Consider the following 15,192-nt stretch of genomic DNA (forward strand, 5'->3'; position numbering starts at 1 on the left):
ACAAAATTACATAAACACGAATACTATAAGACTGAAAAGATTGAATTTGTAAATCTTAGCTTTACTTTTACAATCTTCTGACCAACTTTATCCTAAAAACCGATGATGTTGACCAGTATTACTGTATTTCTCTATTTCCTCCATTTCCCAGTATACCGTATACCACACCCGATCGTAACTCGATCGTAATTGTAACAGAACAGTCTTGGTTGTAGTTTAGATGCAATCACTAATACAACGCTTTGACATTGGCAATTAGAAAAAATATTATATAAATTTATGAAATCCTTCATAGTTCTTCAACTGACTGAAAAGAATTTAGCATGAAACATGTTCGACGGTGTCTGGTCAATTCGAACCCTGCTCCATTCGGACCATGACATAAGGCCCCAGACTGTAATTGTGATATTTTGTTTAAAACTATTTTTTTTATTATTTCTCCTGAGTCACTCACTTGACTTATTGCTATCTTCAAGTTCAAAATGATCTTTTGAAATTGTTTTTCTTCTTCGACGTCATTGAAGCCTTTCAGGCTTTTGATTTCATTCTATCAAGGCAGGTGTTGTCTTCATTATTGGGGGGGGGGGGGGGGGGGGATTCCCATACCATTTACAGATAAAGTAATAATATTTTTAAACCAATGAGACCCCAGCAAATTTATTAATTTAGACTTTTTTTCATTTTTTGGATTTGAAGAGTTATCCTTCCTAAAGCTGCATCTAAATTATTACTAATTCATATTTGTTGTGAAACATGGGGGCCCTTAATGGGGAGGATATATGCATTTAAGATACACTTAATTGGTAGACTGAAGCGATTACTAAAGTATTAATGTATTTGAACATTGCAGTGTGATACCCCAGAAGATGTACAGGAATGGATATCAGCAATAGAAAAACTTATAAATAACCAGGCAGTGAGTTCTCTTGTTTACTTATGTCTAAGATTCATATATACTTGGTAAACAATATTTGTTCATTTGACACATTGAAAAGATTCATCTAATGATATAACCTCAACTTTTGACCTCTTGAAAACTTCTTTCTTCAAAATATTAATTGAGATATTTAGATACTAGTATACTGTCAGGCACATTGCTAAAGTCTACAGCTTTTGGAAGGGTGAAACTCTAAAAGGCAATAAGGTAGTCTACAACCAGAGGAATTGTTATATTTTATGTTAAAATCTGTTGTTTAGGGTCAGGGTGATGGGAAGTGACATGTTCATGTCTGGGCCGTGATTTTGTTATGAATGAATATGGGATACTGTCAGGTTAACACTTGTATGACAAATGTGTACCATGATCCTGAAATAGAATCGATAAGACAAGGTCATAAGGATTGAAGTGAAAATTGTGTATTTGATGTAAAACACAAGAAACCCATACTAGACAGAAATATTGCTTATGGTTGCAGAGTTTTGTCAAATTTCTCATCCAGGCATTTGATCAAGGTCATAGTGTGAATTAGCTTTTGGTGAACAATTTTGCAAGATTATAAACTTGGTTTTTTTTTCACAAATATTTTTTTATGACAGGAAGTAAAAGCCTTTTGTGTACATGTATTGTGTCCTTATGTGCAATTTTCAAACATACAACCCACAAGAGACCTATTTTGATCGAATTTGTCAAACAACTGGATCTCAATCAGGAGTATTTGAGTATATACCTCATATACCATTGTATGGTCTGGGAGAAAATTTACAAACAACAAGTTGCACAAAAACATCTTGTTAGCCATGTAAATGGGTATCTGTAGATACAATAATAGTTTATTCAAACACTGTGGCCTACTTGTATAGAATTAAAATTACTTTACTTTACAAGTAGAGTACTTGTGGATTCCCCCCCCCCCTCCCCCCCAAATTGAGCCAAGCCTGAAAATAAACCCAGGCCTGCTTTCTTACCAAAATTCAAGATAAGCCTCAAGCAACTTATTTTCAAGATTTCAGGTTGTATGAAATATTTCCATTTGCTTTATTGTAAATAATGTCCAAACCACGAATTATTGATGTCCAAGTACAGATAAGGTTCATCTCAAGATGTTGGAAGAATTTATGTAAAATACAACTGCCATTTACATTTTAGCATATTACATCAAGAGAGAACTATCAAGTACAAACTATTGTAATATTTATCAAAACTACTAAACGTGGAAATTTAATCGCTTGATCTGGCATGCTTTTATTGTGTGGAAGTCAATTATCTCTATTATCATCTCATCATTCTGAGAATAAATTTAAACAATGTAGCAAATAAAAAAAATGCTGCTGATCTGTTTTCTTTCCATTATACATCAGTTTAATCATTCTTGTAAATAACCTCAAAAAATTTACAGTCCTTGATGAATTTGACAAGATCAAGGTCTGCCTGAGTCAAAGGTTTTAACAGAGAACTAGGGAAATCTTGTGCATGTTGTACACAAATGACTTGTTTATATCCAGATGACCAATCTTTCTTATTTTAAAGCATAGCTAGGCTAGAGTTAGCTATGATGATCAATGTCTGTGTCTGTCCATCTCTTCTCTGTGATGGTTTGTTTTGGTATCAACTTTTTTCAATTTTCCTTGAGCTACTTGATGAATTTTTCATGATAAAAAAAAGGATTAGCTATAGGTCAAAGTAAAAGTTCAAACAAACACTTTTTTCCCAAATTATTGTGCAAGCACTTTCTTTTTAGTAGACTTAATATTATTATATTCTTTTGGTTGAGATTTTAATTGTGATCCATTTGTCATTTGATACAAGGTGAGCAATGTGGCTGATAGGCCTCTTGTTTCGTGCATGCCTTTAGTCTGAAATACGCTTGCATGTTTTTTCAGGATCCAGCGACTACAATTCGGTTACATATGTATGAGACAATGATATGAACACAAAACAAGGTTGATTATTGGTGTGATATGGTGCACTTATTACTCTAGTCAGTAGTCACTGCAGTTCTGTAATCCTTCATGTTCATCCTTGCATGTAATATACTACCCTCATTTTTAACAGTGAAGGGGGGTTAGGGGGATGTTTGATTGTTTATAATTTTCCACAGCTTTTTGAAGGAAATGATTGGGAGCAAGAGTAGAATTTTGCTGTGGAGTTTTGTCTTTTTTTTCCTTGACATTTGGAATATGTACATGTAAGAGGATTATGGATTGTTTTTGAGCTGTCCACTTTTTTCAGTGTGTCCACATGTTTTAAACTTTCAAAACTAACATCTCACATTTGTTTTATTATTTGTCAAAGACAAGGTCAAATACAAAAAAAATGTCTGACAATTAGAAGTTTGCCTGGCAATCTTCAATATTTTGAGGTCGTTATACAAGTAACAATCCCTATTCTTGAGACAACTACAGGTTGTTTTACTCATTCAAATTAATGACAGTTTGTGATTTGATCTAAGATGCAGTACTGTAGGCCACAGCCCCTTAATAGTCTACTTTTTTGAACACTGAATGATTAATGAATGAACAGTGAACATAAAATTAATTCAGTGAACAATATGGATAGCAAAGGCTGAGTGCAGTGAGTTAACAATGTTTGCATAGTGAATAAGGTGTATGTAAAGGAGAAAAAAAGATTATTTTCCTTAAGTATTCACATTTCAGTAATAAACTATGTTATCTTAAGATGTTGGGAATTTATTAAAAGTGTGATGATAAAAAAAAAACATAAAAGTATTTTTTAGTATCAACAAGCTGTTTGTGTGGTTCTATTTTAAAGTGAATTTTTATATAAACCTGTGTACCAGTAGGTGGTTTTGAGCATAATACTCAGGATATGTAGTAACTATATTAACATAATTGGTGAGACATTCCTTTGTTCAAATTTTATTTTAGTACATGTATTCAATGATTGATTGAACTGAATAAACTCTCAGAAAAAAAAGATTGCAAAAAATTGATGGGAGCAGTACAGCACCTCCATGTTTGCATTGTAAGTGTAGATTAGTACAACATTTCAGGTAGATCAGTATTGAATAAGATTTATGGGAGCAGTACTAAATATCAGGGATAGTACTTGGTATAGATCAGTATTGGATAGGATTTATGGGAGTTAGTAATTTAGTACTTTTCAGGAACTGTACTTGGTATAGATGAGTATTGGATAGATTAATTGGGAGTAGTACAATATTTCAGGGTTTGTACTTAATGTAGATCGTATAAGTATTGGAAAGGATGAGTGGTACACCATGTCAGATTGCACTAAGTGTAGATTAGTACATCATTTCAGGGTTTTTACTTGCAACATTTCAAGGTTTGTATTCAGTGTAGATCAGTATCAGATAGGATTAATGGGAGCAGTGCAATGTTTCAGGGACAGTACATATGGATAAGTATTGGATAGGATTATGGATATTGGGAGCCGTTCAATATTCAAGGGATGGTACTTAGGATTAACATGAGAAATGAGCTGGCATTCTGGCTTTTCTGAAGTTTTTGAATCTAACTTATTTTACACATAAAGATATAATATAATTATACATGTGTATCCAATTGAAATATTTGGTGCAACTGGAAAATTTATTTAGGATGTAATCAAGTATTTAAGAATTATTTTATTATATTATATGATAAAGCATGTTAATGTTTTTGTTTAGTGCATATAATTTCGATATATGTAAGTTCCATGTAGATTTCCATTTTGAAAGAGCTAATTAAGGATTTAATTATGCTTTAGTCATATTAGATTTTGCTTGCGGGTTTTTTTTGTGGGGTTTTCATGATTCCCGATTCTGAGTATTGTGATTTTGTGTGCATGTGTTACAGATTAATTTGAAGTGTTTAATTCTCAAGTTTAAAATCCAAACATTTCCAATACACACATATCCCATTTCATCAATTAAAGTATCTTCATTTTTCTTTGCTTTTGTCTGTAACTCCCTTATTATAATTATATACATGTACAGTGTATATATTTTGCTTAATCAGTTATATTTTGCTACAGAAATCATCTGGCTAGCATTATATTACAATTGTTTTATAAACTTGATTTTGCTGTAAAAAAAAAAGCATTTGGTTTTTCGCAGAATAAATGTTAAGGAAATTCATGAGTTTTGCTATTTTTGTAGAAAATGAGAATAAAATGAAATGGGGGAGGGGATCAAATTAATTACTTAAGATTTTATGGCTACAGTAGTTTTAGTTAAAATGTTTGGGAATATGCTAATTACATGTAGCTAATTAAGCTGAAGAGCATGTACTGTAGTTATGCACTGACTCCTTCCCCATCCCCTTACAGAAAAAAAAATATCTTAAAAGATATTTTTTAAATGTTTTTACTTAATTATTGATATTAATTAACATGATAACAATTTCCAATGAAAATTTAAGAGTAACCTGGATAAACACACATTGTGACAGTGCATGTTTGATTTTTTGTTTATATTCAGAGATGACTTTACTTGTAGCTACATTCTGATCTAAAATAAAGTGAAAGGAATTTGTGGTATTTACTGTTTTATGACACCTAACACAGAAAGAGAGGGTCATGATTTACGTATTTATAATTTTTATCTATAGAAATAGGACACAGCACACTGATGGACATGATTTACATGTTCCTGTATGTGGTTGTAAATTTTAATGGCAGATGTACTCAACTTTTGGAAAAACTGAGTGCCTGTTTATCAGTTACTGTGGCCATTGAGAAATTAACTAACAATAATTTAGCCATCAAAGGAAAAATGTTACACATCCCTAACAAAAATTTACTATAGTTAACTATAGTTTACTATAGTGAAAACTTTGTTACTTTGGTTTACTATGAAACTTTACTCTGGAACTTTTTTTTAAATTTCAAAGCTTAAAATCTCTAAAATTTCAATAACAGTAATGTAAAATTTGGAAATAATGTGTGAATATACAAATAATATTTTAAATTTAATATAAAAATGTGCATGTATGAATTGAAGAACAAAAAATAAAACGATCTGAATTCCATAGTAAAAATACTTTGATTTACTGTAGTGAAAAAACTTTGATACTATAGTAAACTATAGTACTTTTTTGTTAGGGACCTGATCATTATACAAATAAAGATATTTCTTACAACAAAAGTTATCAGACAGAGACTCTGTAGAGGAAATTTTAAAATATTTTTAATAGGAGCATATATTACTTTGTACTGTAATGATTTAATTGTTATAAAATTATATAAATTAATGCTTGCATTCTACACATGTAAAAAGCAACATATGTATGTATGCATCTGCAGTAGATAAATATTTTGCCTATTTATATATTTATATGGAATATTTTTTCATTGCTTTTGATCATTCAATAGTTAAATCAACAAACTTCTAGATAAATGTTAATGATGTAGGCTTTCTACAAAATGTATGACCATGTCATTCTTTATAAGATTCTACACTAATTCCAGTAGTTGATTATAACAACGATTATAACCATGATTATAACAACGATTATAACGAAGATGTTGACAATGATTCTGTTCCTTTCAGTCACAGAGAAAAAGCGGAGGTAACCTCGAGCCGGGTGAAGTTGACCTATCCGTAACCAAAGTCTTCCCCCAGAACAAATGGGTATGAAATATAACGGCATGGACCATTCGCCTCCTCATGCATGAATAATTATCAACTTTCTACTTGGCATGACTGAAATATTTCATCATACACATCTCTGTCCTCATGACCATTGTGTTCTCCGATATTGATAGCCCTGAATGATGTATTATATAGTAAACTTTGTTTGTATAATTCCATATATATGCATGGGAAATGCTGGCATAATTGTTGAAAGAGTGATGTCATTTGTATATCTGAATTATCTTGTTGCTAAGTGCCAGTATGTTAAAGACACAAATTTTTTTTATTATTTTATACAAACAATATAAGTACATTGTGTTTCTAGACCCAATGAGAGTGTGCTGACCCATAACTTGATTACATATGTGTGTGTGAGTGTGTGTATTTGCGTTTAGCTAAATACTCAACAATTAATTTACAAAATACTTGTCTTAGCCAACCCTCCATTGCCCCATCTTGTCATTTCTGTAAACCTATAACATAGTGCCCTTATGTTTAAGTGTTTATTTTTTTTTTTATTTTCATTACATGCAATAATTCTGAATTAACCAGTGTAAGTGCTAATATGTTTGGTTTCTGATTCACTTTTATCTGTAAGCTTTAAACATTTTACCAGATTGGAATGACTGCAATACATTAATGATTAAATCTACTTTGTATCATAATTAAACAGGGAAAATCATAAACTAATATCATTTTAACTTTAATCTTCATATTAATTTAATAAACCTTTTTATTCTGGATTTAAAGTTTATGCATAACAGGGTATAGTTAATATTGAGGAAATTCTCCCTTCTTTTAATCTGCCAAACAAAAAGCAAGTAGACTGTATTTTAATACATGTAGTTCTAAAATACATTTTTTTCCTGTTAAAACAATTTGGCTATTTTTCGTAGAAAGGTCCAACAGTAACTTATGACGTGAACAGTCAAGAGGTAGCTATTGTATCTCCTTCTAAAGATCAAAGTGAGTCAGGGCTTAAAAGACAGGGAAGTAGATTAAGGAGGACTTTTCAGCGGGTTCGCAGCAAATGATAGTGTTCTGCAGCAAATGATGGTGTTCTGCAGCAAATGAAAGCATTCTGTATACTAGTCCAAATTTTTTAGGTCATCTAGTCTAAAACAAATATTTAAGTTTTATATTTACGGAACATGTAACAAGCAAGATGTTTTCAATTCAGTTTTGATATACGGGGATTTTATAAAAGATAAAAAAAAAAAAATTCAATTTACATTAAACAAAGAAAATAAGAAAATGTGCATCCAAAATTCATGTGTTTTACAATATAATACTGCAGATAAACATTCATGTGTATATAACCTGTATTTCTTCTTTGATTTGTTATATTATGGCATCAGCAGTGCATGAATGTTGTAGAATATTTTCAATAGTTACACCCAAACGTGTCTGTTATGTTATGTAAATTATTTTAGCAACGTAAGCTAATATAATAAGACTTAAACAGTACTTTTTTCAGTATTTCATCATACAGACATGGAAAATTATCATCTAATTGATGATCAATCTTAAACTTTTACAGTTTAATAAGAGACACATTTTTAATTAATGCATTTTAAAATACTGTTTATGTATATAAATATTGTAATATTATTAAAGATTAAATTCTCATAGGTTATAATTTTTAAATTCTGTTTTTTTACCTGACCTGACTACCAGGGCATTTAAATCGTTGTTCAGGTCCCATATGAAAAAAGTTAAAAAAAAAAAAAAATTAATGAGGACAAAAATCATATTAAAGGTTTAGAATATGAATTTTATCTAAAATAGGAGGTAACAAAATTATTAAGAACAGCATGCTCTATTTTTTTTTAAAAGCTCATTTTAGTTCTATTTATTTTAAATGCTAAACCTCTATTCATATTTTCAGTATCAAACTTTTTATTTAATGATCAGTATTTACATCATATGGTGTAAGTTTGCCATAAACCATTCAGATCTCAATTAATTTACATGTCATTAAACCCATATATCCATATAAAGTGCGATATGAAGCGATTGCCAAATATTTGCGAAATTGCGAGTGTTTAGATTTATGTAAAAAAAAAAAAAAATGTACGAAATAGTCACAATCTTTTGATTAAAGTCATATTTACAAGTAAAAATAAATGTTACAGCTTAAAATATTATTGCTTAACTTGGACAATTTATCAGATGATACTCACTTTAGAGGTATGAATATACCATAAATAATCAATGCAGCTTTATCCTATTCTTATGTGCTACAAAAATATCTTAATTAAACCTTTAAAGGCAATATATTTTTCCAATTCTACATGTGTATAATGCTGATACATGTACGTACATTATGTTGAATGTATAGAGCGTTCAGATACAATGTATGTACAGTTTATAATTAGCTTTACCCACAAATTGATTGCTTTAAAATGTCTTTTATACTTAATTTGTGAAACTGACAACAAAATGAAATGTGATTCTGTTTGTGATGATATATATGAATGTACAAATATAGAGGGTTTTTCCTTTATAGTTATTAATAACAAACTGCTCGTTACTGTTAGATTTTTATATTTTATTATAACTTGTACGTTTGCACTTTTATATCATGCATGAATAATTTTTTTTTTTCAATTTTGTTAATATGTTTTATATTTTCATAATTGTATGAATGTATCTAGTGTACAAGTTTCACGATACTGTAATATCACTTATTTTAGTGGGACCAATTAAATTTTCGGGGTTTGAGAAAAAATTATTGGTTCATGGGGATTTGATCACCTGGTTGAAGAAATGAACAGGATAATCTAGTTTAAAAATTAACATCATTTCATGGAGGTCAGGAATTTGTTGGTCTTCTTATACCACAAAAACAACAAAAATTAACCCCCATGAAAATAAGTGATTTCACAGTAGTTGTAGGTAGATAATTTTTCCTGACCCATTGAATTTACAGCTATACACTTAGTACTTAGATGTTTTCTTTTTCTGAAAAAAGTAAACATAAAATTTTTTGGATGTAAAAATTTCAGCTTAAATATATATATGTATGTAAAAATCCATTAATGACTTAAAAATGAGAAATCTACTACTTACATACATGTGCCATGCATGTCCATACTTTTTTCTCTAAGATACTGTAAGTACTTGTATGTTTATGTGTATTATGCACAACTTGTGTACAAATTGTAGAACTAGCATAGTCTTTACAATATACTTGTATATGCACTTTATCAGGCTATCTTGTTGTATTTGTATACACATGTTTCTGTATGTATATGTAGGTATATGTTTGTTTGTGTACTGTAGCTTTTTCTTAATCATCTGCAGAACTAAAATCAGTAAGCAAATCAGGTTGTCACAAAAAAAAATCATCTGGTGTTAGAAGTAAGAAGTACTGGAATGAAATTTGTGTAAATGTTGCTTTGAAATGTGGTTTGATAAACTTTTTTTTCCCTCATAAAATACGCAGAAAGACCTGATATCTTAAAATGACAATTATGCAGAAATTCAGTTGACTCAAATTCGTATCTGTGACTTTTTTTTAGAATAGATTTTATAACGTGATAAAAGATTTTCAAAGAAACATAGTATAGCATATACATATACATGATTATGTATACATAATTATGTGCAAGTAAAATTTCTTGTTTAAAAAGCACTACTTGAAATCCAATCTACATATGTAGGCCATTGAAAAGTGTTTACAAACAAGTTACCTGCTCTTTGAAGGATATATAAAACAAAACAATTTTTTTCTTCCAAAATTCAATCATCTTTGCTTAAATAGGTACCTCTCTCACTTAAGAAGTGATCTCTGTTTATAAGTTCAACAACTTTATGTTTGACCAAGCCACATAATTTTGAAAAGTGGGGAAATGATGTAACTTTACAATTCAGTATACTTTTTGAAAATTTTCAGAAAATATAAAGTTTTGTTACTATAAAGTTTCTGGGAACATTTTCAAGAGTCTTATTTTTATATTTTCACAATTAAAAATTCCTATTTAGATTTCCATTGAAAGAATTCAAAGAAATACTGAAGAAGTAGCAATGTAACTCTTCTATGTGGGAGATAAGAAAATTTGTTTGTGAATAATCTTGTGCTTAGAAAATTTTACAAGATGTAAATTTTCTAAAGTTTTTATTGTCCTTACCTACAAAGAAACCTTTTTCAAGCTTTGATATGCTTTACTTCCTGTGTTTATGTATATCTTTTTAGATTGTTACATTTTGTTGTAAGTAGAAATACTTTGATTTTATGGTTCAGTTAAAGATTCCAGAAAAATGATTAGAATCAGTTTTCGTTCATCAAATAAAAGTTTTTAAACATACCAATAGATATGGTACTTCTTTCTCAGTAGGTAGGATTGATGATGAAGTTTTGTCAAGGAAATGGTTTTTAGAAGTTGATAATTCTTGACAAAGATTATTATGAGAAAAGAGTCATTGTGACTGTTCATTGCCAAACAATGAAGTGTAGGGTAGAGGTGAAAAAGACTGACACACACTCATAAGAGGTCCTCTGGACAAGGCTCATGGTATTGAAAATATGAAATGAATTTCAGGGTCATAACTTGGTTATCAAATTGAATGTATTTCAGTCTTTCTTGACATAAAGACCTATCAAAATTAAAAGAAGTGTGTAAACAATGGTATCTCAGCCCTGACGCGGTTCATAAAACGAGTAATTAAACTAAGTACCAAATGATCTGGCATGTCGCCGGAAACATGCATTAGATGAAGTGCGTGTATTCGAATTCGCAATTTTCAAACCGAATTTTCGAGTTGGTCAGAATGTTTTGGAGACTAAAGCTGGATTCAAAATCTTTGAACTTTCGATTTCTCATGCCCCACTGAGGACTTGTGGTGATTGAATGATGTATTCATCTCTAACGTTACATGTAAAAAAAATGTCAGATAAAACAACCACTAATCATGCTAATAAGAGAGAAAAATAAAAATAAACTGCTCAGTTCATGAGGCAAAAATCCCAGCTTTATTGAAAGGTATATTTTTAAATTTTTAAAGTGCTTTGCAAAAACTTAACAGTGCTTTTAGCAAAATAATGAAAATATGTGTATATCATCATAAAAAATGCCGTTTCTTCTACAGGATGATCGGTTAAGTAAGTCAATGTTTGTCAAGAAACCAGGCTCCGTTAACGCAGACAGACAGGCAGGCACATCATCCACGTACGCTGTGCACAGTCAAAGTATGAGGGGTCCAAGAATGGGGGTCTACTTTCCTCATAAGTTACGACAGCCAGGGAATCCCCCCAGTGAGGACGTACCTAGCAGAGTTACCCTTCCTGGAGAAGATAAGTCACGGAAAGTGGAAAAACCTGAATCCAAAGCAAAGCCTCCTCTCACAAAGCAACGAAGCTGGTTTCTCTGGTAGAGGCAGAAAAAAGTATAACCATCTCAAGAATGTAAGAAGTCCCCTCTTTGTGAAGATGTGCTTTTTTTACCAATTAAATTTTGATTTAGTTATTTACCTTTTAATATACCTAAAATAAGTGATGAATTTTAAAAGTTTTAACAAGAATGACGTAAATTATCTATAGGCTGAGAACACTGTTGGGGAATAAGAGCACAATGTACAGTCTTCCATGTAACAGCAGTTATTTTCTCATTCTGATCTTCTGAACTGTTCTTATTTTGCTGTTTTCTAATAACGACAAAAATTAAAACTTTTAAACGTAAATTGATGTCGTGATTTAATTTGCTCTCTGTTGTAAACCTAGGCTTTGACATTATGAGTCAAGTAAACACAGCTTGTCTAATATAAACCTAGCCTTCTGACTTTTGGAGAACGTAAACCTAACCTAAAGACAGAGTAAAATAATCCTAGACTTATGATAGGGTAACGTAAACCCTATTCTGTCTCCTGACTGTCAGAATAACGTAAACCTAGCCCACTGACTGTCAGAGTAACGTAAACCTAGTCTACTGACTGTCGGAGTAACGTAAACCTAGTCTACTGACTGTCAGAGTAACGTAAACCTAGTCTACTGACTGTCAGAGTAACGTAAACCTAGTCTACTGACTGTCAGAATAACGTAAAACTAGCCCACTGACTGTCAGAGAAACGTAAACCTAGCCAACTCACTGTCAAAGTAACGTAAAACTAGCCCACTGACTGTCAGAGTAACGTAAACCTAGTCTACTCACTGTCAGAGTAACGTAAACCTAGTCTACTCACTGTCAGAGTAACGTAAACCTAGTCTACTCACTGTCAGAGTAACGTAAACCTAGCCAACTGACTGTCAGAGTAACATAAACCTAGCCTACTGATTGTCAGATTTATGTAAACGTAGTCTACTGACTGTCAGAGTAACGTAAGCCTAGTCAATAAACTGTCAGAGTAACATAAACCTAGTCTACTGACTGTCAGAGTAAGATAAACCTAGTCTACTGACTGTCAGAGTAACGTAAGCCTAGTCAATTAACTGTCAGAGTAACATAAACCTAGTCTACTGACTGTCAGAGTAAGATAAACCTAGCCTACTGACTGTCAGAGTAACGTAAATCTAGTTTACTGTCAGAGTAACGTAACCGTAGCCTTGTGGGAGTCAGTGTAACGTAAACAAAGCCTACCGTCTGTCAGAGTAACGTAACCTTTAACTGTCAGGATAAAGCCTTGTGCCAGACAGTGAAACGTAAACGTAGCCTTTTGACTGCCAGAGTAACGGAAATCTAGACAACTAACTGTCAGAGTAAGGTAATCGTAGCCTTATGACAGTTAGTGTAACGTAAACCTAGCCAACTGACTGTCAGAGTACCGTAAACCTAGCCTACTGACTGTCAGGGTAACATAAACATAGCCTTACGAAATGAGGGAACCAGCAAAACACAATGCACATTTTTTTGTGTTCCAAATTATTTTCAAAGATTTAAGTATCAGGGGCGGATCCAGTATTTTTTTTCCTGGATGGTCCATGTGTCGGACTCGGGAAAACTTTTGAAAAGCAAAAAAAAAGTAATAATAATAATAATTAAATAAAAAATAAAAATAAAGAATAATTAAAACTTTACCATTCTTCATTAGGGAGGGGGGTCTCTGTAGTAATTTTTTTTTACACTTGTCCGTCTTTTCAGGGGGGAGGGGTTCACGGACATTTTTTTCGTTACTTTTAAATTGAAATTAAAAACTGCAAATTGCAGGGCCCCCGGGGGGAGGGGTCCGGTCCCCCGACCCCCTAGATCCGCCACTGAGTGTATACATGTAGAACAAACTTTGCCAAGGATGTTTCATTCAGAAAGAAGTCATTTAAATCAAATTGCAGATCGTCGTGGCAGGTCTTCGTGGGTGCCAATATTTGTAATCGAGATTAATGTTATAAAGTGATCCAGTATATCTTTGTAAGTAGTTCTTCCAACATTTTTTAAAACTTTTGAACACTGCCCTCTCTAAGATATAAATAGTAACCCAAATTGTGGCTAATTTTACTTTTCTTTCAATTCCAAACATTTTATTATTTCTTTGTAGAAAGAGATAAAACTCTTTCAATGATTCCTACAGGATTTATTTATTTTGATAATATACATTTTACTTAATCCGTGATTACAGTGTCTAAAGACAGTAAATAAATATTTGTATGTGCCATGCTATGTATATTGTTTCTATTGTGCAAATTCTGCATGTAAATTGTGATAACAAAGCTGTAAATATAATGTGAATAGCTTATTTAGAACTTTTGTGTAAAATTATCACGTGTTATTGTTTCTTGTTGCTTATGACTTGCATTATACAAGTTTATTTTTATGGATTCAAATATATTATTAATTTGAAATAAATTTGCCTAAATTATGAACACTTTCTTGTCAGTCTCTACAAACAACGAATAAGGTTAATGAAAATAATTTCTTGCACATTGCATGAAATAAGCTGTCCCTGACTATTGAATTATCTCGAGTGTGTGTTTATTCTAGATAAAGGACCTATATGTAGCTTTAATATTACATGATGACATTTCTCTGACTAGTGGAAGATATGTACAGCTAATATAGATTTAAGTTCAAGAACAAGAGGCCCATTGGCTACAACGTTTACCTGAGTAACTTTAGCCTTGCCATTCTTCTTCGGATTTTTCTAAGACATTTTATATATTTATAAAAATATGGCCCAGACTTAACTATAAGGGGTCTCTGAACACACAACATGGAGATGCTTTATAGATGTATCTCAATATGACTAACATGGCCTTGCAATTATGGAGAAGAAAAGTTTTTTCTATACATGCACTATGTAAACTTTAATCCAGACTTTGGCCAACTCTAAGCCAATGTCCATAATTAAAAAAAAATAATCTACACAACTGCGAAATATTTGCAAATTATTAGTGCTATTGTGGTTCTTTTTTTCTAATAAAGCCCCATGTAAAACTTTAATCTCCTATTGTGGCCTCACCCCTACCTCCGGGGGCCATTTATTGGACAAGTTAATATCTACAATTTATCAGAAAGATTTAACGTAAGTTTTATCTTTACTGATCCAGTTAAATTGTTCTTCAGAAGATTTTAGAGATTTGTTCTTACCTATTCTCATGTACAACTTTGATCCCACCTTACCCCTTGGGGCCAAGTTTTGAACAAGTTGGAACATACATTATGTCTGGAAGCCTCCATATAAGTTTCATCTTTCTGTCCAGTGGTTCTTGAGAATTTATTTTCAAAAATTC

General features: G+C 31.6%; 1 protein-coding gene across 1 annotated transcript in view; it reads left to right on the top strand.

The window, feature by feature from the left end:
- LOC133188646 (pleckstrin homology domain-containing family A member 1-like) overlaps nt 1–14,325 on the top strand; it is a 33,157-nt gene extending 18,832 nt beyond the window's left edge. The window contains exons 11-13 of the mRNA XM_061324150.1: nt 851–916; nt 6,450–6,530; nt 11,625–14,325. Of these exons, the coding sequence (XP_061180134.1) occupies nt 851–916; nt 6,450–6,530; nt 11,625–11,909 (432 nt within the window). The 3' untranslated portion in view covers nt 11,910–14,325. The remainder of the gene's footprint in view (nt 1–850; nt 917–6,449; nt 6,531–11,624) is intronic.
- The last annotated feature ends 867 nt before the right edge of the window (nt 14,326–15,192 follow it).

This window comes from Saccostrea echinata, unplaced genomic scaffold (genome assembly GCF_033153115.1).
Source record: "Saccostrea echinata isolate AGI-Se365-2 ecotype Australia unplaced genomic scaffold, CSIRO_AGI_Sech_v1 ptg000016l, whole genome shotgun sequence".
NCBI lineage: Eukaryota > Metazoa > Mollusca > Bivalvia > Ostreida > Ostreidae > Saccostrea > Saccostrea echinata.